At 42.4% G+C, this 23,207-nt stretch overlaps 1 protein-coding gene across 4 annotated transcripts in view; it reads right to left on the bottom strand.

Moving 5' to 3' along the window:
* Positions 1-23,207, bottom strand: part of LOC131042307 (uncharacterized) — a 189,266-nt gene that overhangs the window by 94,790 nt on the left and 71,269 nt on the right. For all 4 annotated transcript variants that reach the window (XM_059218561.1, XM_057975653.2, XM_057975652.2 and 1 more), the window contains 3 exons: positions 18,568-18,671; positions 18,246-18,312; positions 18,038-18,109 (listed from right to left, as the gene is read on the bottom strand). In XM_059218561.1, the coding sequence (XP_059074544.1) occupies positions 18,038-18,109; positions 18,246-18,312; positions 18,568-18,671 (243 nt within the window). The remainder of the gene's footprint in view (positions 1-18,037; positions 18,110-18,245; positions 18,313-18,567; positions 18,672-23,207) is intronic.

Here is a 23,207-nt window from a genome sequence, read left to right as displayed (position 1 = left end):
AGGCAAAGAACTTCGGAACCTCGAGGTTCCGAAGTTCCGGAAAAAGAAGGAAAAAGACAAGGGCAAAGAACTTCAAAACCTAGGGGTTCCCGAGTTCTAGAGTTCCGGAAAAGAGAGAGCAAGGGAGGAACTTCCTCCGGACAAGACAACACTTCACACTTCATGATTCTTCTCTCCCTGATCAACTGGGGCTGCGCTGGTCCATGGAACATATCTCTAATCGGTTCTCACTGATGGACCAAGGGTGTCATAAAATGACAACAGTAACTTCCATCCCTTGGTTGCAGCAATAGCAACGATAGTCCTGATAGAAGTACATCGAGCCACAGGGGCAAAGGTTTCCTCATAATCTATGCCTTCCTTTTGAGAGAAGCCACGAGCCACAAACCTAGCTTTGTGTTTCTCAATACTTCCATTAGCAGCATGTTTAATTTAAACAACCATTTGGAAGATACAACTGACTTACCTTTGGGTCTAGGCATAATATCCCAAACATCATTCTTGATGATAGATTGGTATTCTTCATCCATAGCATTCTTCCATGCTTGCTGGTTCATGGCCTCTCCAGCGCTGGAAGGTTCAGACTCAATGATGTTGCATATCAATGCAACATAGTTGGAGAACTTCTGAGGTCTCCTACTTTCTCTGAATGTGCCACTTGGAACTGCAAACTTTTTTGCACCCTATACAGTGTTTCTTGCCCAAAGGGGTCTCTTCTTACTCATGGTAATATCTCTAGGCCCATCACTAGGATCCATAGGCTCAACTAGATCATCATGCTCTTCAGGTTTTGTAGACTCCCTCTGAATCTCAGTATCATGATCAATATCCAAGTTTTGAGGGTTATCATGAATTTCATAATCAATCTCCATACTTGAATTTTTGGACTTTTTGAATGCAATATCTTCTTCAAAGGTAACATCTCTACTAACCTCAATATACTTCTGACCTGGAATATAGATTCTGAATACTTTGGAGGTTTCGCTCTAACCCACAAGAATTCCTCTCTTTCCCGAAGGTCCCAACTTGGTTCTCTTCTCTTTGGGTACATGAGTATATACTGGACTCCCAAAGATCCTCAAGTGACAGATGTCAGGTTTGATCCCTGAAAATGCATCTTCTGGAGTCATATCCTTCAATACACGGTGAGGGCATCTATTTTGAATGTATATTGTTGTTCTAGATGCTTCAGCCCAAAGAAAAGTCTACAGGTCCTGATCATGAATCATAGCTTTCGCAACCTCAACTATAGATCTGTTCTTTCTTTCTACAATCCCATTTTGTTGAGGGTTGTAGGGAACACAAAACTCCCTCTTGATTCCTGCCTCAATACAAAATCATGAAAACTACCCGAGGTGTATTCACCTCCATTGTTAGACCTTAAAACTTTAATTCTTTTCTGACATAGATTTTCAGCTAAGGCCTTAAATTCTTTGAATCTACCTAGGACTCATCAGATTCTTTTGACTTTAGAAAGTAAATCCACGTTTTCCTAGAGTAGTCATCTATGAAGATTACATAATACAAGAATCCACTTGGAGAAGCAACATACATATATCCACATAAATCATAATGCACAAGAGCTAATTTCTCTTTAGACCTACTTTTACTTTGACGAAATGGACTCTTAGTGTTTTTACCCATAGCACAACCTTTACATGTATCATCATGAATATGACTAAGTTTAGGCATACCTTTAACCTACTTCTCTAGGGTAGGAAGGGCTCGGAAATGAAGATGTCCAAGTCTTCTATGCCATACCTTGCTTGACTTAGGTGCTTCATGAATGAGAGCTTGAACTAGACGAGCTGAAAGCTTATATAGGCTCTCATACCCTAAGTCACCAGGTTCGAATTCGAATTCGAAGTTCGACAACTTTGAAATTCGAATGAAGTTCGATGAGGGAAAAATTCGAAATGTATAAAATTCGAATTAAGTTCGCCATATGTATAAATATGCCAGATATATTCTATAAAACAACCAATCTTTCATATGGGGGATGGTTCCATATGAATTGCTAATAAGGTTTATTGTAAGTAACATCTTTATCTCATCTTATGAGAATAACAAAATCACCAAATACTGGAATACCTCACTAATTGGGTAATCAATTATCATCTTCAGCATTTTTTTCTCATCCTAATTGAGGGTTCTAACAGACATAAATATCCTGAAGAAAGAACGGGTTAATGGGTTTTAATCGAAGAAAAGAAGACGTGTTTAAAAAATATTAACAGAAGAAGAAGGCCAAAAATTTATTTTAAAAATATATATATATATATATTTTTATTTTTTTTGTTCGGCGAATTTCAACGAATTTTTTTTTTTTTTGAAGTTCGACGAATTTCGAACTTCAAGGATGAAATTTGGCCGAACCTAGTGACTTAGCTCATACCCATTCCCAATGACACGAGCCGATTTGAAAGCTTATATAAGCTCTCATACCAATTCTCAATGACACGAGCTGATTTGAAAGCTTATATAGGCTCTCATACCAATTCCCAATGACCAGTCTAGAGGAGGAGTTGGCTCGTGCCAAGGTAGAATTGGCCTAAGAGAGATGGTGGGCCGAGCACGGGAGGTGGCAGAGCAGACAGCCCTTGAGACCCCTCTCACATCTACCCTAGAGGAGTCGGACGGAAAGCAGAAGGAGCTCATGGAAGCGGTTTTTATGGTAAAGAAATCCAGGGAGAGGCAGTTGGTGGCTGAGCGAGATCTGAGGCATCAGACACAACAGGTCCACCAGCTGACAGAGCAGTTGGCAGCAGCAGCACCGTTGGCCCCTTCGTCATCAGGGACGCCCTTCGTACCCCCTCAGCTTTGATTTTTCTTGTTGTGTCTTGGTGTCATTCCCCATTTTGTTTGTAACTCGTCAAGAGACGACCTTCTTTTTTGGGGGATGATGTTGTCAGGTAATTATGTCATGTCGTAATAAGAATGTTAAGTGTGTTAAAGTTCGGTGGTTACCTGACGGTTGCCAGGCAACCTGTACTAACACCTACATATATGCACCGGGAAACTATGTTTTGAATGTACTAGCATTCTGGAATCAGTGAATATAGACATATGAGTTCTTCTCACTTGCACCTTTGTGTACTATTACATTTCCTATATCTCTGTACTGTTATGCACTAAATGCACACACCCCTCGAGGGCAAAACAGACGAGCTGAAAGCTTATATAGGCTCTCATACCGATTCCCAAAGACACAAGCTGATTTGATGTTGGACTTCTTAGGCCACGCAAGAACTCTTCCCTCAGAAAATGCAATCTGATAACCTTTATCTTACAATGCTGATATTGAGATAAGGTTCCTCTTGATTCCCGACACAGACAATATATCACTGGGGTGAAGAGAAATTCCAGAATCTAAGTTAAGGGAAGTAGTACCAAAACCTCTTACAGAATACCATGCATCATCTCCAATGATCACGTGTCGGTTGGATTTCTTCTCCACCAAGTCTGAAAGATGCTCCCGGTAGCCAGTAATGTGTTTAGATGCTCCACTATCAATAAGCCATGTATGATTGTTTGTAGGAACATTGCTTGACAAGGCAGAGATGAAGAGGAAGTCTTCAGCATCATTCTGATTTGAAACTTCATTTATGTTTGCTCCTTGTTGCTTTGGCTGGGATAAGCAGTCCCTAGCATAGTGACCGAACTTGTCACACCTAAAACACTTGATGCGTGAAAGATCCCTCGTCTTCTTTGAATCAGGGGCCGGATCAAACCTTTGGTCTCTATTTCTCGTGAAATTGTTCTTCTTCCAATAGCCTCCTTTCTTCTTGATGGACTGGGCAGCAAGAACATGATTGTCTTCACCATGAGAGCTTTTGATAATTCCTCTTGCAGCCAGTCTTGATTCCTCATGAATGCAATCAACACGGATGCGGTCAAACTTGGGAAATTTGGATCTCCCACTTATGCCTTGGATAAATGGCTCCCAAGAGTGAGGAAGACCATGTAATGCAAGCATAACAAGACCCTTGTCCACAACTTCATCTCCAATGGTGCTGAGCTGATCTCTTAATTCTGAAATCTTCATGAAGTAGGTGATGACTGATTCTCCCTTCGCCATCTTGACTTGATGAAGTTGCTGCCTCAATGCAAGTACTCTACTTGTGTTGTTGATCTCATACATGCCTTCCAAAGCCTTGAACATATCACTGATTCTCCCTTTGCCATCTTGACTTGATGAAGTTGCTGCCTCAATGCAAGTACTCTACTTGTGTTGTTGATCACATACATGCCTTCCAAAGCCTTGAACATATCCCTGGCTAAAGACATATTGGAGATGATAGAAACAAGAAGATCTTTCACGGCTTCAATCAGAATCTTCTTGGCTTTCACAACATTCTTCTTGAACTGAAGTAATTCATCTTTGTCTTCAGGCAAAGGCTGATCCTCTCCTTGCACAAACTCCAGAAGATCATTTTCTTCGAGCGTGACAAGGATTATGAATTTCAAAGAAGTGAAATTCGAGGCTCCTTCAAGTCTGTCCTCAACTTTCAGACCGTAGACCATCTTGAATGCTGGAAAATGGCGTGAAGAGGATGAGGACGAGTGTTGTTATCACAAAGTCTGATCACAACTGAGTCAACCTTAGCTCTGATACCATGTTAATTTTGGATCAGACTGTAGCAATATAAATAGCAATAACAGATAATCAAATCAATGCACACAAAGAACACTAAAATACCCTAGGAAGACCTCCCTCCTGGAGGTGAAAAACCCAGCTATAAATCTCAGATCTTATCATGCAATAATCAGTAAGTGTCTTTACAATTTGGCTTTAACACTTGAAGCATTTAGAACCAGCAACTATGCACAGTAGTATTATACCTTCAAACTAGGGCGAACACAACAATGAAGAACTTATCTGCAATACACAAGATGTTTGCTACCTCAAGGAAGTTCGCTGTCTCTTGAATGGAGTTCATTGTTCCTAGGATGAAGTTCGCTGTCCCAAAAGTAGTTCACTGACTCTAGAAGATGATTCCCTGAACACTGCTGAAAAGATCGCTGAAAGAAGATATTCGTTGATCATAGGATGTATTCGCTGTATGAATGATTGTGCTGATACAATGATTGATGCCTTGTATATATAGGAGACTTAGCCTTCTAATTCACCTAAGTCAGCTTGCAAAGAGAGCACATTTAATTACAATTCAATGCATTAAGATTGGCACCAAAACAGAATTAGCCCCATACGTTACAAGTGACCTCAACATACATCAGCCCCAACACGTTTTGAGACAAGTTATGATTATGCGTATGAGACGTGACTAAGGCCAAGGGTTGTTGGCGGCATATTGTATGTATGGGAATAATAAGTAATTAAGTAATTAGGAAGTACTTTGCTTAGTGATGTAACCGAGGGTAGGTAGTTACGGGTGGGTGTCCCTCGCACCCCCTCGGTACCTTTATATACCATTTGATGTAACTTGCCATTATTACGATTATGAATGGAATGGTATCTTTTTTGTTGGCTAGCAATCGAGATTCCATCCGCATGCATAAAAACGGTTCACCCAATGGGCAAACATCTGGCACCGTTGGCGAGTTAAACCTAGGAATGACGAGAGTATACTACATGGCACAACGATAATAGGTCAACCATTGAATGAAGGGAGGAGCCACCCTGAGGAAGAAGAACCCAAAGAATTGTTTGAAGGGGAAAGGGCATTGACAGTAAACTTTAGGTGCAAGCGTCCATTGAAACCCACGTACGAAGGTAAGGAGCATGAGAAGACATTCCCGAGAGTGTTGTGTGGACTTCCCTCGGAGTGAGCGCCGCAGTGAACAAGTTGATGAACAACCTGCCCAACCTATTGGCACAAGCTTTCCTTGCCCTTCAAAACCGCCGAGAGGAAACATACCGTGAGAACCGCCGGCAACAAATCTTACAACAGTTCGAAGAGACGAGTCGGCGCGAGGAGGAAGAACGTGACGAAAGCCGCCGGCAAACAAGAAGGGACAAGAAGAAGACGGGCACGAGGCAGCAACGAGGGCACTAAGGTTGGAGCAACAAGCCAAACGTCGGAGAGGGCTGAAGAAAATTGTTGAAGAAGGAAGCGGAAATGGCAATGATGGATCGAGTGGCGAGGACCAAGTTTTTGTGTTAATAGAAACCACTAGAAAGAGGTTGGGGGACCTTTCCCTCACGTTGGAGGAGATTGGCGACGGGAGTACGATAGAGACGTACACGCCATTTAGAGGTGACAAGACCAAGAGAGAAGAGGAGACTAAGACCGAGAACAGAGAACTGGGAGATACCAGTGCGACCGAAGGTGTCGAGAGGACACAAGGGCACAGTAATATAAGCAATCTGTTCGGTTCAGGCTCATCACACACCCTGGTAGTCAAAGTAAACTGGTGGGACCCAACATACCAAATCTCAACGGACCACTTTCTAGAGGACTAGTGTCTGGAGGACCAGTTTCTGGAGAGTCGAGTTCTAGAGCTGGGCCACAGCCAAGGAGCGTAATGGCGAACAGGTAGAAGTTGCCTAAATTCACTGGAGACGGGAAGGAAGATCCTATACGGCATTGTCGGACATGTGAGATGATCTGGTCGGCCAATGGAGTAGCCGACAAAGCTGAATGGGTGGTGCAGTTCCCCGCCACCCTACGTGGGGTAGCCATCGACAAGTACTCCGATACAGACAAGACGAAGGTAGGAACTTGAGATGAGTTACAGAAAGCCTTCGAGACAGAGTTTCGACTCCTTCGGGATGACAATGAAATCGTCGCGGAAATCTTGAGTACGAAGCAAGGAAAACACGAGACAATTAAAGCATATAGCCGACAATTGAAGGAATTGCTGGAAAAGACGGACAACCAGCTGGCGATTAAAGGAACTGGTGGTTCATGGAGGGTCTGAAATCATCCCTCAGGAAGAAAATGAAAATTGTACCACCCACGTCCTATGAAGATGCCTACAACCACGCAATGGACCTGGAAAGTGAAGGCAAGACGACTAGGAAGAAGAAAGACAAGTCCTCTGGTGACGACGAATCCTCGGATGGAAGTAGCAACAATGAGGGATCCAGCAAGAAGGTGCAAGCCCTACAGAAGGACATGTACCGCATGATGAAAGAATTTAAAAGTATGAAGGGAAGCACGAGCAAGAATGAGGAAGTGTGGTGCACCGAGTGTAAGGAGTAAGGTCATACAAAAGGCACCTGTCCTAAAAAGGCCTTCTGTGAAATTTGCCAAGTGTTGGGACACTCCACCAAAGAGTGTCCATACAATATGAAGACACGAGGGAATCGGGTGCTCTTCACCTAGAAGCAGTCGTCGCCATCCGCTGCAGTGGGCACATCCCAAACCCAAGCCAACACCACGGCATCATCTAGCAGTTACAAAGGTAACCGAAGGGGAGGAAGAGGCAACAATAACAACAACAATAACCGGAGCCGAATGCAATACGACGTTAAAGGACGGCCAATGATTCAATGTCAAGCCTGCAACTAGTGGGGGCATTTTGCGCGAGATTGCCAAAAGGCTAAAACCCCTCCGAACTTGTGCAGATGGTGTGTTCCTGGCGACCGCGACGATACAAATTGCCCCAAGCCTGGAGTGAATCTATTAAATATTGAGAAACCTAGCGAGGAAAAGGAGGTGTTGGCACTCACCCGGGCACAAGCAAAGAAGGCCACCTACCCGAACCCTCATACAGAAAAAGAAAGAACACTGGAGGCAAAGGGTGAGATTGAACGAGGCATGATGATAGAATGACGGGCAACGACGGAGGCGTTGAGCACCACATCCCATACAAAGGCAGAGAAAAAAATTATGCGGCAAGTCTTGCAGATGGAGGTATCGGTAAAGGTGCAGGACCTTTTCGAAACAATGCCACAACTGAGGACTGCCATCCTGAGCTCTGTGCATAGCACGGCCCACACATTTTCCTACACATCTTCAAACCAACTGGAAGTCCCAGTCAACCCTTGAGCTGACCCAATGTTATTGGCCGTCAATAGTGGTCGACACCTCTCGGTGGTAGACATGGGTATCCTTGGGACCATTCTTACGGATACCATCGTGGACGGAGGATCCGGAGTAAACGTGTTGCCGGAGGAAACGTGGAAGAAGCTGGGAAAGCCAACACTATGGCCACCCACATTCAATCTGGTAGGAGCAGACCAGCATGGTATTAAGCCGCTCGACACCCTGATGGCCCAACAGGTGACCATCGGCTCACAACCCTTCTTATTGGATTGTGGTAATCCCCCTTAAGAAGGGCTACGACGCCATCTTAGGGAGAGGGTGGTTGGTGACAGAGAAAGTAAATCACAATTGGAAGAGGAACACCCTCTCCATGGAGAAAGGTGGGCGGAAGTATGTCATTGATCTCCGCACACAAATGGTAAGCAAGGAGTTGGCGTCTTCCTCGGAGTCTGAATCAGAGGAAGAGACAACTGGTGTGGATTAAGAAAAGGAGCTGATAGAATCAAATAGTGAAGGAGCGTTGGAACTCGATGGTTGCTCAGAGGACGACATGTGCTCATTAAATGGAGTCTTCCATTGGCAGATGGATGACTATGAGTTGTTCCAATGCAGCATGCTCCAGATAGAAGAGTCGGATGAGAAAGATGTGTTCCCACTAGAGTACGGAGAATACAGAGAAGGGGAGGCCCGAGTGGATGACGCTCCCGCACATCAGTTTGATAAAGACAAACCTATTAAGTATGAGGAGTCCAACTTGAAGGTCACCAACCTGGGAAAGGAGGAAGACCCCAAAAACATATTGGTGGGGGACGATTGGGATCTCGTGTTGCAAGCAACAACTTTCAAAATCCTTCTGGAGAATAAGGATGTTTTCGCCTGGACATATAAAGATCTGAAAGGAGTGGCCCCCGAGATGTGTGTACATCGCATTCAACTGGTACCTAAAGCCCAACCGGTGCGGAAGAGGCCGTATCGGATGAACAAAAACTATGCCGCAAGGGTCAATGAGGAAATAGAGGAAGATGTTGGAAGCTGGCATCATCTTCTGGGTCCAGACCAGCGAGTGGGTGTCTACGATTGTCATTTCCTTAAAGAGAGAGGCCAATCAAATCCGGATCTGTGTCGATTTCTAGTGCCTGAATGCAGTCACTATCAAGGATCCTTTTCCCATACCTTTAATGAATAGCGTATTGGAAGAGGTAGCCAGCCACGAAATGTATTCCTTAATGGACGGGTTTCCAGGATACAACCAGATCTTGATCGCCGAGGAGGATAAGCTCAAGACCACCTTCGTGGTGGAGGACGGCGTGTACGCATTAATAACCGGATGCCATTCGGTCTATGCAATGCACCTGCAACTTTTCAAAGGATCATCTTGCACATCTTTGACAAGATGTCCGTGGGAAACTTTAAGGCTTTCCTCGAAAATTGGTCGATTTATAGTGAGTAGGACACACATCTGGTAGCCCTAAGGGAATGCATGGAGAGATGTCGGAGGGCAAGGTTGGCACTCAACCCTAAGAAGTGTCAATTCATGGTGTCGCAAGGCAAACTACTTGGGCACATTGTTTGTAAAGCAAGGTTGAAGACGAATCCGGACAAGGTACGTGATCGTGGAAATGGAGCCTCCCACAGATGTCACCGGGGTAAAATCCTTCTTGGGCCATATCGGCTACTATAGAAGGTTTATAAAGAACTTTGCTCAGATATCCTACCCCTTGGACAAGCTCACTCGAAAGGGCGAGCTGTACACGTGGGGGACCCCGAAAGGTGAAGCTTTTGAGGAGTTGAAGACCAGGCTGGTGGCAGCCCTATCCTCGCGTATCCAAATTGGGACAAGGAGTTCCATGTCCACGTAGATGCCTCTAATTTCGCAATTGGTGCCACATTAGCTCACGTGGGCAACCATGGATTGGACCATCCAATCTATTTTGCGAGCAGATTATTGTCTAATGCTGAAAAGAACTACAGCACAACAGAGCGAGAGGCCCTAGGAATGGTATATGCAGTGCAGAAATTTTGACACTACCTTCTGGCCACACCATTCAAATTTTGCGTGGACCACTAGGCCCTAATGTACCTGGTCAACAAACCAATTATTACAGGAAGGATCAGCTGATGGCTACTCTTGTTGCAGGAATTTACATCCACCATCATTGTGCAAAAAACCATGTGATTGCTGATCAACTATCACGGATAAGGTCAGGGGAGCCGCCAGAGAGGGTTAATGATGAATTTCCGGATGCTCACCTCTTCTAGATCGAAGTATTGCCATCATGGTATACTGCTATCGGGGAATATCTCTCCACTTCCGTGTTCCTGCAACGTATGCCACCTGGGGAACGGAGGAAACTAGTGTTGAGAAGCCGTACATTCCAGTTAATTAATGGATTGTTGTACAAAATGGGGCCCGACCAGGTATTGCGTCGGTGTGTAATGGAGAAAAAGGTGCCAAGCGTTCTGAGGGAGGCACATGAGGGCCCCGCGGGAGGCCATATGAGACCCGACACTACGCACGATAGGCGCTACTTGCAAGCTTATGGTGGCCCACATTGTATAATGACGCCCGAGAGTGGCTAGTGGGATGTGATACGTGTCAAAGAGTCGGGAAGCCACTGAAGAGGGATTTCATGCCCCTCAACCACTCGCATGCTCAAGAGTTGTTCGAGCGTTGGGGGTTGGATTTTGTTGGGCCGCTCAAAGCTAGTCATGCCAGGAGGTGTCGCTACATTGTGGTAGCCATCAAGTATTTAACTAAATGGGTAGAAGCGCGGCCTAGCCGGACAACTCGGCCTTGAGAACTGCAAAATTCATTTATGAACGAATAAACACGCGATATGGCATCCCCATTCAATTGACCAATGACAGGGGTGGACACTTTGCGAACCACGTCATCAAATTACTCACGGCTGAATTCAAAAATTTTCACTTGTTGTCCAACCCTTATTACCCACGAGCCAATGGGCAAGCCGAGGCTACCAACAAGATCCTAGTTGGAGTAATTTATAAATCGTGCGAAGTCGAGGGAGAAGATTGGGAAGAAAAGTTACCCTCTGTGTTGTGGTCCTACCACACCACCTACAAGGTGACTACGGGTCAAACACCATTCCAACTTATGTACGGGTAGGAAGCGGTTGTGCCAACCGAGTTCATGGTGCCAAGCCTACGAATCGCCATTGAGAACAAACTCGGGGATATGGAGAGCCTAAGGGAGAGGTTATATGCCTTGAACAAATTGGACGAGAAAAGGATGATGGTTCAGTGGGCCACCGAGGTAACCCAACAACGCAGGAAGATGTGGCACGACAAACACTTACGAATGAGGCTCACCTTGAGACAACTGGTGCTGAAGTACAATGGGCGCAATGAGATTAAACCCGGCAAATTCAAAGTAACATGGCTAGGGCCATATAAAGTTCGAGAAGTCACTGAAAATGGGTCAATCAAGTTGTGGACACTAGATGGACGGGAGGTTCCGAACAGCGTTAATGGGTCGAAACTAAAACCATATCATGAGCGCAGGCAGAGGAACAGCCCGGAATCTTCCCTTGGAGATACTTGGGTAAAAAAATGAAAATGAAAAGACGGAGAACTCACCGTACGGTCTTGTTATTAAAACCGTACAGACCGATGAAAACATATTCGATAGAAACCGTACGGACATTGCAACAATAGAAGAATCGCCCGTGACGAAATCCATATGGCTCAAGCGGAATAGTACAGCTGTCAAAATTTCCGTAAGGTCAAGTTAAATGAAAAATCCGTACATTGGCAAAAGCGAGCATATTAAAATCCGTACAGTGGCACAGCGGGGGGCAAATCGAGATCCGTACGGCCACTGGAGGAGGACAACATACAGCCAAAGGGTGGCCCAGAAAGACCGTACGGCCGCAGGAGAAGGAGGACATCGTACGGCTGAAGGAAAGAAAAGGGGTCATACGGCAAGATACAACGATTTTCGTACGGCGAGATACAACGATTTTCGTACGGTTGGATAAAATGATTTCCGTACGGCTGCAATTTGAGGTAAGTCGTACACGATAAAGGACAAAGACCGTTCGTACAACGAATAAAAGGAAGAAGATCGTACAATACAGTGACTGGGGAGGTCGTACAAGGTATCGAATAACAGGGAGAAGAATAGATCCGTACCTAGCAATCCATACAACAAGGAGAAGTCGTCGTACAAGGTATAAAATAACGGCATTTGAAAAATATTATAAATGTTGGCAGAATTGTCTAGTCAAAAGCGGCGCAGGGTATCAAGGGGGAGTAGGCAGCCGACGGTGGCATCCGAGCTGATATCTTACAGGTTGGCAGCAGGGTTGTCATGGGACACCCCAGGCAAGACTCGTCGGCACAGAGGGGACTTTTTCCAGCAAAACGCGAGGTAGCATTCGAAGGAAGCAGGATCCCACATATTGAGGGGAGTACGCACATGCGGAAATTTGTTACCCTAACCCTATTTTTTCTTTTATATTTAAGGGCACAAGAGAAAAAAGAGAAATCAGTTAATGGACCCTAGCAGAGAGGAAAGAACTGGAAAAGACAGTTGCAGCAGTTACCTGCTACAGTGTCGTGACCATCTGCCAACAAGAAAGATATTCGGATTTTGCCTTTAGGTGTCAAAGTAAGAGGCGCCATGGCTGACAGCAGCAAAGGCAAGGGCAAAAAGGTACGACCTAAAGTGTAGAGTCAGATAGCAACGAAAGATGATGTGACCATCGACACCATTACTTTCAAGGGTTTGAGTGGAGCAGATTGTAGAAAATGGTGGACCGAGACCCCGCATGATGATCCCGTGAAGGCACAGCTGCTTCAAGCACAGGTACACTGGGCCATTCAGATGCCCATATTTTGCATCAAAGATTTTGAGATCATGTTAAGGGCTATGATTCGTGCATACGAAAGCCACACATGACAGTTGGTGTTCGACTATGAGCACCACCAGGTTACAGTCTCTTTGGCTTCCACAGAGTTCACGAGGGTTTTTGGTATCCCAAGGATGCAGGGGAAGAAAGTAGATAAGGGCCAGAAGATATCTCCAGACTTCAAGGATAAACACTTGCAGTTGATGTGTAGGGACGACCTCACATAGGCCGAGCTCGATAGCCTCCAGCATGCAAGCAAGGGAAGAGGCCTGAAGAAGTCTTTTTTACAAGGAGAGTGGCGATACCTCTAGGATGTGTTGAAGAACCGCTTGATGGGAGCCAGTAGGGCTTCAGACATTGCCATGGCGCAGGTTGTATTGATGAATGGCATCCGCAATGGCATGTTATATGACTAGACATGTGTGCTCGCTGATAGGATGGAGGAATTTATGAACTTGCAGCACAGAACTTTCTATATGTCGTACCATGCCATTGGACTCTTCTTAGATGCAGTGCGTCTTCAGATACCGCCCCAGACACAGCACTTGGTACCACTCGGCCATGTACACCCTGGACAGCCGCCTATAGTCTATTGGGTCAATTTAGATGCCTTGGCACCAAGCGGAGACATACAAACCGGCAAGAAACAGAAGCAGAGGATGGTGGTGTCTGAGTCTGAGCCGAAGTCGGAGCCTGAGACTAGTGGCCAGAGTGAGGAAGAGAGTGTCGAGGACTCCATAGATACGTCACAGGCCACGAAGGGTAGTTTCAGGATGGTAGGTAGAGGACAGCAGGTGGAGGAGGAGACCGTGGCGACACCTCCCGCAGTTACGCAGGCAACGGCAGCCACACCTCCACAGAGTGAGTTACCCCAGCAGACGGCATCATCAGGTGCCACGGGAGCCCCTCGGACTCTACCACCTGGACCAACAGTATTGGCAGTCCCTGTTCCTGGGTTTGGGCAGGCCCGGACACCAGTAATTATGATCCCGGGACGCATGGCCACGGCATTGGTGGCCCTACCAGGAGCACCTGAGGGCCAAACGATAGGAGGCAGGATTCCCACGGCAGCAATGGAGGCAGGGACCAATGGGGAGATGATTGGTAGCAAGGTTGTGGTAGCATCGGAGCATCTTGGATGGAGTGGTACCCCTTCTCAAGAAGATCTGAGTGCCTGGTTGAGTCGGTATAAGATGGCACCAGTGGCACTGGTTGGAGCAGTTGTCCTCTCTCCATGGCGTGAGTTGCCGAGCCCCCACGAGATTGTAGACTTGGTAGGAGACAGCTCACCAAGAACTCACGGGCAGTGCAGGGAGACCGCTCACCCATTCATGGGTTGGTGTTGAGTCCTAGGCAGGAGCAGGAGTTGATATAGAGCCCCCCTCATGTTGAGCTATTGCAGAGTCCTCACTAGGATGCCCAGGAGAAAGGTGTCCCCGCATCTCCAAGAGTGGATGGTGACATGGATTTGGAGCAGTTTATTGCGGACATGGTTGCTAGAGCCTAAAAGATTGTAGCCTCGGCACGGTCCCAGGAAGATGCCAGGACAGACAGACAGTTGAAGCAGCTGCTTGGGTTTATGAGGAACGGTTGCACGACACACTTTACCGAATGTTTTGAATCAAGGGGGTGGCCTACTACGGAGACCTTGCAGATGCTGGAAGATTGGGGTCTCCAAGAGCAGGTTGGAGAGACCAGCACAGTCCATGTTGCGGAGGGTAGAGCAGGTCTTCCGTGAGACATACTATGAGCTGAGGCGGACACAGCATATTGCTCAGGGTACGGAGACCCAACGGCAAGAGGCCGTGTTGGCGAGGGAGGAGTTAGCTACTCGACTCCAGCAGATGGAGTCGCACAGGGAGCAATTGGCTTGGGAGAAGGCCTCGCGGGTAATATAGAGAACTACCTTGGAAGCAGAGTTGGCAGAGGAGAGGTCGGAGAAGGATGCCTTGGGGGCACGGTTGGAGGAAGCCCGGGAGGAAAGGGCTATGTTGGAGAACCATCTCACTAGTGCCTTGGAGATGGTGGAGAAGAAGGATAAGGAAGTCCTAGAAGCCGCAATGATGGTGAAGACGACTATGGAGCGACAGATGGTTGCAGAGAGGGACCTACAGTTGAGGACTGAGCAGGTCTACGAGTTACGGGCAGGCTTGGGAGCCACACCACGAGCATCAGCACCATCCTCACGAGGGACGCTTCCTCAGCCCCATTCTCAGTCTTCATTTTTTCCTTTTGATCCTCTCATTTTTGTTGTCAATCGTCAGGAGATGACCTTGTTTTTTGGGGGGTATGATGTTAGCGGCATATTGTATGTACAGGAATAATAAGTAATTAAGTAATTAGGAAGTACTTTGTTTAGTGATGTAACCGAGGGTAGGTAGTTACGGGTGCGACGATTGGCCCTCGCACCCCCTCGGTACCTTTATATACCATGTGATGTAACTTGCCATTATTACGATTATGAATGGAATGGTATCTTTTCTATTGGCTAGCAATTCATATACATTGTGTGTCTTAATACATTATGACTGTGTTTATCTGAAATCTATAGCATTATTGTTCTTTGTTATGTATTCCATCCGCATGCATTAAACTGTTCGCCCAACGAGCAAACAAGGGCCAATTAGTCACTTAAACGTGCTAGGTCGGCCCTAGAAGTAATCTGACCTAGCTATAACATCAACATAGAGACATTGTCGTTTTGCAAGTGAATTATAAGTTGGACCCCCTTAGGCAAAACTCGGCCCTTTTAGAAGGAATGCAAACAATGATTTAACCAAAATGCCCCCTTCCTCATTTCACTCTTTGCATCTTTCACCTTTCAAAGGAACAAATTCGGGCCTTTGGAAAAGAATGCGAGCTCTTTCTTTCTCGCAAAACAGATAAAAACGCCGAACTTATTAAGTGACTTCGCCCCTTTGCTAAGTTGAATTCGGGCTTTTCAACAAAAATGAGCGATTTCAAGTTGACTCGATCTTTGGACGAGAACTGCAAAAATACAGATTGCCAGGCTCTCAAATTGGCTAGAAACCCCGACTTTCCTTTCTTGCACCCCCTTTTCTTAATCCATCATTTGCCTTGAGGAAGAAACTCGGCAATTTTAAGAGAGAGGGGGGATTTTGGGCTTGCATCAACATTTTCGTGGACGACTTGGGGTTTCATTGGCAATTGGAGGGCATTTGCAAGGGGATTTTGAAAACGCCCTGAAAGAGCGAGTTTAAGTTCTATCGGGCTTGTGAAGGCCACGATGTCACACAGAAAACGATTTTGAATGCTAAGCAATGAAATTACAATCAGCTTCAGCCAGGATGGGGATTGAAAGACCACACAAAAGAAAGGGTCGATTCTAAACTATAGAGATCTCTCTCTTTTGCCAAGAAATCCGAACTTCTTGCTTTGGTCTTTGATTCCAATGGGCTTGTTTCTGGACTCCTCCCTTACGCAGGCAGACTACAACAAAAAAAACGGGGGTCCCGTGTCTGGGACAGGGGTGTGTGTGAAATGCACAACACTATGGTTATGCAATTGTTATCTGATTTTGACAGAGGCTTTTTATAAAATAAATATACCTTTAACTTCTTTGTTGAAGCAAGAGATGATTAATTTGACAACTGTAGACAAAGCGTTTATCAACATCTGAAAATGGCAATTGTGACTTCCCTAGTTTTAGCCCATCCCAGTTTATATAAATCCTTTGTGCTAGACTGTGATGCATCAAGTGTCAAGGTGAGATGTCTATGATTAAAAGAAGGATCATTAGAGTATATGCTCAACACATGTTGCCGTTCATGCATGCATTAGCAAAATTCTGCCAGTACTTGGTGCTAAGTTTACAATGAATACAGATCATGACAACTTGAAGTATGGTCTTCCTAATAAAACAAAAGCATTTTCCTATAAATAAGGCTTATTAAAGACCTGACTTGTACACTATCCATCTCTTGACTCAGCTTCCAGGAAAAAAATACCAGGAATAAGAATCGCAATATAAACATTTAAATTTTACATATACAATTTACTTGTGTCCATCTCTCCCATCAGATGAAGTCGTTAGCTTTAAATGATCTGTGGAGGCTGAAATCAAGTAGTCAACTTTCCTTGGGATCCTACAAAGTTGACATCATTTAGTGTTGTGGTAGGATAAAGCTGCTGTCATACTCGGTATAGATTAATTTGGCAGCAATAATGAGGTAGTTGTGTTAGGATGAAGTGAAAGTGTCGTGTCAGCAATAAATAAGCAGATGGATTCAAATAAAGGGTCTGAGAAGGTCTTAGACCTATAATTAGGGTCATTAACAATTAAGAAACATATATTTTTCAGAACAGACAAATCCTGGTGCTTCTTTCCATGAAATAGCCAGCTTATGATCCATTGAGGCTGAAATTAAGTAATGTAATCAACTTTCATTGGGATCATACAAAGTCAACATCATTAAGTGTTGCCGTAAGATAAAGCTGCTGGCATACTGGATCTAGATTAAGTTGGCAGCAATAAAGAAGTAGTTGCGTTAGGATTAAGTATAGGTGTCGTGCCGGCAATAAATAAACAGATGGATTCAAATAAAGGAGCTGACAAAGTCTAAGAACATCAAATAAACTGATGGATTTGAATAAAGGAGCTGACAAGGTCTAAGAGCTTACAGTTAGGGCCATCAACAGTTAAGAAGCATATATTTTTCAAAACAGACAAATCTTGGCGATCAAAACAGACAAATCTTGGCGATTCTTTCCCTAAAATGGCCAGCTTATCAGCAAGGCTGCTCGAGGTTGGAATTCTATCTTATCAAATCAAGTCTTCCGGTAAGCTTTCTGAGGGGAACTAGTAGAAATCTTTAATGTTTCAATTACTATTGAGATGTTATTTTTGTTTTCCTTATGACGTATTTCTAATGTGATATTGTTGTCCACAAATGTAAGTTTCATTATGGCTGAATAAATTTTTGTATTGTTATCAGGTGTCAAAATTACACATTTCAGATTTACAGTGCATGCTTCACAATTGAGATGCAAATCTTCCTTTTTGTGTTCCTGTGTTTCTTTTTGTAACAGCATTTTTCTAATAGAATCGTTACAAAGATGGCACACTTGAATCAAGAACAATACAGATTGTATCAGTTACATTATATGGAAAAAAAAAATCAACTTGTATCAGAGCTTCAAGTTTAGGAGATGAATCTAAGACACATGCCATAAAAAAATCTACCAAAAACATACCAACGAAGAACAATTCATAGCCAACTGCTTCAAGTGCATGATTTCTCCTTCTTTAGAAGGAAAAAGAAGCTCCTGGAAATATACAAAAAATTCCAATTAAACAATAGAGTCTTCATTAATAGAAACAGATTATAACATATATGTTTGCAAGTAACTCATGAAAAAATATTTCCCTACTAAATTTTAAAAATAAGTGAATGACTCTTACAAGACCCCTAGTTGATTTGGCAAGGTTCTTCACGGCTTCTGTGGCTGCCTTTGCTACATTATCATCACTGTAAAGAGAATAGCCACAGAGACAAACGAATCAGTAGTAACTTATATCAAGTATGTTATAATAGAACCGTAAACAACTGTAAAATAGTATTTAAGTAGCTAAGTCTAAGCAGAAAATTTGCTCTGGTGCATACCAAACAAGAAATCACAACGTAGAAGATACGAAAAATAAAATGAGAACATTCGTCAAGAGATGGTAAAAAAATGCCAATACAAAAGTATGAATTCAATTTAATTAATATTGTCTGGCTCACCCATCAGCAAGACAGGTGATGATAGATGTCAAGAGACCATTCTCGGCAATGGCATGTACTCCAATACCTTCATCTTTGTCACTGTTCTCAAGAAAATGTTCAACCTACAAATATCAACAAAAATTATTATAAATAATAAAGCAGAAATTTTACATGGACTTCCCCTTCAGGCAGAAATTTGTTATCTTGCACTGCATCTACACTACTGACATTAAGTACCATCTACAAAGATATCTTAAATGCCTATAAATGCCAGTCTATAAATCACAAACTTGCTTATTTGTTAATTGCATTAACTTTTCAGTGATGGAAACATTTAAAACGCCATACAAGCAGGAGAATCAATTTGGAGAAATTAAAAGAAAAGTAAAAGAAGAGAAAAGCAGAAATATTACTGACTTTAATGTTTCAAAATACTGATGAACTGAAAAACAAATAACTGCTGTAATAAATTCCAACGACCTGAACTTTATTAATTCCTTCAACAAGTCAGTATGTATTTTACACACAGATTCACAAATAATCCCGAAGTCTAATGCACATTAATGAATGTTTTATGACTCAAAGACGTCATTAAATTATTGCACAGGCAATGATGGATAACAATGAAGAAAAAGAAATAGAAATCAGTTTGGAAAAAATGAAAATTGCATTTAATGTTAGTATCTGAGCCATGCAAAGACTAGCATAATTCTTAATTGAATAGATACGTGAACAAACTCAAAAGTGTCTTCTTGACTGCCAATTATTCCTTATTTTATAATTTGATAGACCTATACTGTTAGAATTTCTATTAGTTAATATCTCGAGAAAACCATTATATAATTTATTGCAGGCAAACAAGCACTCACAAATACCTGTGATTGACTCCTTTCCAAACCCTTTTCTAATTTATGTCAAAACGGTGCCCTACTAGCTTATAAAGAATTCAAAAATGTGACAATGTATACCAAAAGATATAAGGCGTGGTAAACCTAGAAGGGCATGTAGCTAAAACTAAACATTAGAAATCTTAAACATAAAGTTAAAAATTAATAAGGAATCACGTCTCTCTCTAGGTTACATATAAATTGGTGTTTATCAATTCAAGTACAAGATTCTTGTAGCAAAATTGAAAAAAATTGTTAAAATTCTTGTTTTCATAACAGATTCTTTTCACCACCTTAATTAATTACTCAAACACAAAGCAATGCAAAAACAAGAAATTGGTGTTTATCAATTCAAGTACAATACAAAATCTGAGAAAAATAAAGCTATGTTACACAAGGACACACCTCCTCCCAAACCATGTTTCCCTATCAGACATGTTCCCATGCTTTTCGAGGCACATGGATGCCCTACATCCCAGGAATATCTAGACATCCTCTATAACTCAAAAGTCAAAATAAAAATTAAAAGGGGGTCTATCAAACCCTAAACCCTCCATTTGTAACTCAGACTTTGTTTTGTTAACCAGCTATCACAATCAATTTGCACTTGCAGCTGTTGGGCATTTTGTCATTTTGTAGCCTTGAGGCCTTTTGTCTTTATTGCTGCTATACTTGAATCAATTTTACATTGAACATTGAATCTCAAATTTGATGAATTATGTGAATGTCTAAACTTAAATCTTGTTGTCACGTACAGCTGAAATAGTAAAAAAATCCTGCCATTCCTTGTTATCCCAAAAATAGCATGGACTCCATCCTCAAAATGTATCCTGCCAGTGCAGTTTAGGAAAACTTGTGCAAAGCAAAGCAGACTCAGGACCTTCAGGTGCGGATATTGCAATGTCAGGACTATTCCTAAATTGAACTCAAAGATAAAACATTGTTTGATTTAATATAAAACCTGCAAACCAATAAGTCTACAGATACCATGGATACCATTTGTTTGGATGCTAAAATTGTTAAATCTGGTAGAGATGTTTGAGATGGTCCAACTTTTTGCAGCTAATAAAAAATTTCTTTTGTTCATGTCTCAATTGCATACAAGTTTAGCCCTCAAAGTATGGAAGTTTTCTTACAGTTTTAACCAGAGTTTCGTGACTCGCCAAAACTCGGTGAGTCACGGGCCGAATCACCCTTGGCGAGTCCTGGGTGGCTCGGACCCGGACTCGGCGAGTTTTGGCCGGGTCATGGCGAGTCACGTGACTCGGTGACTCGGCTCGGACCCAGCGAGTCCCAATGCCAGGACTCGGTCGGCGTAACTGCCAGAAAAGCAAAATTAAAACATGTTAAACAATGGTTTTACTTGCTTTTTTTTTCATTTATATTTTATTCTAAGTTGTAAAAGGCATCTCATTTCATTCTATTGAAAAAATAGGAGGAGAAGAGTGAGTTGTGAGGAAAAAGAAGAGAGCATAATAGGGCAACCAGCAAGGAGGAGTAGAATTTCTTCAACAAATCACATTGGGGAAGTGTAATACTTGCATTTGGTGCATCAAAAGCTTGTTAGAGAGCATTGGAAAGAGGTTGCATTTCATTTCAACCTTCTTATAAGAGGTAAGATTTATTTTTTTGGTTTTTTTTGGTGTTTTATAAGCAAAATTTACATTTTTTTTTTTAACATTTGTAATAAGTATTCATTTCTTTCAAATAAATCAGAAAACCCTACCATGTAGATTGTTTTTTGTTTTCTCAACACTTAAAGAAATCAGCAAACCCTACAATGTACATTTTTAAACAAAAAAAAATGTACATTGTAGGGTTTGCTGATTTCTTTAAGTTTTGAAATGAAAAAAACAATCTACATGGTAGATTTGCTAATTTCTTTGAAAAAAATGAATACAAATTCTATTACATTGATTTTTGTATCAAAATCAAAACATTGCTATTATATTTTTTTTTGTATTAATTTATAATTTAACAATGGACAAATATTCATTTTTTTTGTAATTGTGTCTTATTCCAGCAACCTTCAACTTTTGAAAACAATGTCTAGTTCCAGTCCTCATTGTAGAGCAATCCCGGGTAGAAAAGATCCAGCTTGGAAATATACAGAACCTTTTCCCAGGCAAAAAAGAAGAAAGGCAAAATGTAAATTTTGCAAAACAATCTTTCATGGAGGCATAAATAGATTGAAATACCACCTTGTTGACATACGTGGCCATGATGCAGAGCCTTGCACACTAGCACTTCCTGAGGCTATTCGTGAGTGCCAAGTGCTATTAGACACATTTGAGACTCGAAAAGAAATAAAGAAGAGGCAAAGGGAGGAGTTGGCTCAAACTAGCATTGGTTGTGTTGGAGAGGCCTCTTCCATGCCTCCATATTGTCCTAGTGGGACTGCTAGTGCTTTTATTGCCAGTAGTCCCAGTGCTAGTGGGAGTATCAGTGCAACTCCAACCATTGGTCCTAGAGTTCGTAAATCTAGGATGGATTCATATTTTGAGCCACTCACTACTCCTGGTGCCAACCTTCACTTGAGAGCATAGCTTGGAACAAAGCGGTACACAATAAGGCTAAAGGTGCAATTGGAAGATTTTGGTTTTATTGCAATATTCCATTCTTCGTAGCCAGGTAATTTCTTTTAGTTTTTATTTGATTGTTTTAAGTTTTTAAGTTGTTAATATTTTTAGTTTGTTTGTCTAATATTTATACTTATCTTATTTAATTTATTTGTGATAGGTCTCCTTATTGACAGAGCATGGTTGATGCCATTGCTATTTGTGGGGCGGGTTTCAAAGCCCCTTCTAATTCCGAGTTAAGTGGCCCAATTTTGATAGAATCGGTGGCTGATGTAAAAGCCACATTAGAGGATCAGCGAGAGATATGGAAGAAGAAGGGTTGCACCATCATGACCGATGGTTGGACTGATAGGAGAAATCGGACGCTCCTAAATTTTCTTGTTTCTTCTGCAGGTGATTGAATAACTTGAATTTTATTTAATGATTCGTATTTTATTTTTGAGTTGAGATTTATTGAATGATCATTGATCATTGTTTTTGCTTTGTTTCCAAATTTTAGGTGGCACCATGTTCACGAAGTCCATTGATGCTTCCTGCACATGCTTAAAATTTATCAACAACAATAGATAGGCTGGAACCATCAAATGTGCTTCTTGTCCATCAACCTTGATTCTCCTATAAGTGCATGTTATGAATGTTTTACAAGAATTCCACAAACAAATCAAATACAAATGGATCCACACTTTAGAAACTGATACTTTTGCATACAAAAATATATGATGATATAAAATATTTTTATTTTCCTCAAGGTTTCAGTTTTTGTATGACCTTTTTGGTTGGTGTCCAAATTTACACCCCATTTGATTAGCAAGAAATAAAAGCTCTAGAAACTGGCAACGTAGAACTGTATATCTTCTTTTCTTGCAGAAAAAGTTAACTCATAAATGTGGGACAAAAGGTAAGGTCAAAATGCTGAATGCCCAACATCAATGGGGAGACTTTTACAGAAGTTACAACTTACAACAGACCCATAGTTAATTTATATCATATTTTGCCCTGCAACTGATATATACATTGATAATTAAGTTTATTAAGAAATCCACAGAAATGCAGTAACCAGCAAAAACAAATCCACCTCCTATTGTCTTTTGCTTGCTCAGATTAGCTCCAGAAAGCCAATATTTTACAATTCAAATTTTTTGATAAAATATATCAGATGCCAGAGACAAATATTATCAAACATAAACATTTT

The sequence above is a fragment of the Cryptomeria japonica genome, chromosome 3, assembly GCF_030272615.1.
Source record: "Cryptomeria japonica chromosome 3, Sugi_1.0, whole genome shotgun sequence".
Lineage (NCBI taxonomy): Eukaryota > Viridiplantae > Streptophyta > Pinopsida > Cupressales > Cupressaceae > Cryptomeria > Cryptomeria japonica.
The sequence above is the reverse complement of the archived record's forward strand: the minus strand, read 5'-3'. Positions and strand labels throughout refer to the sequence as shown.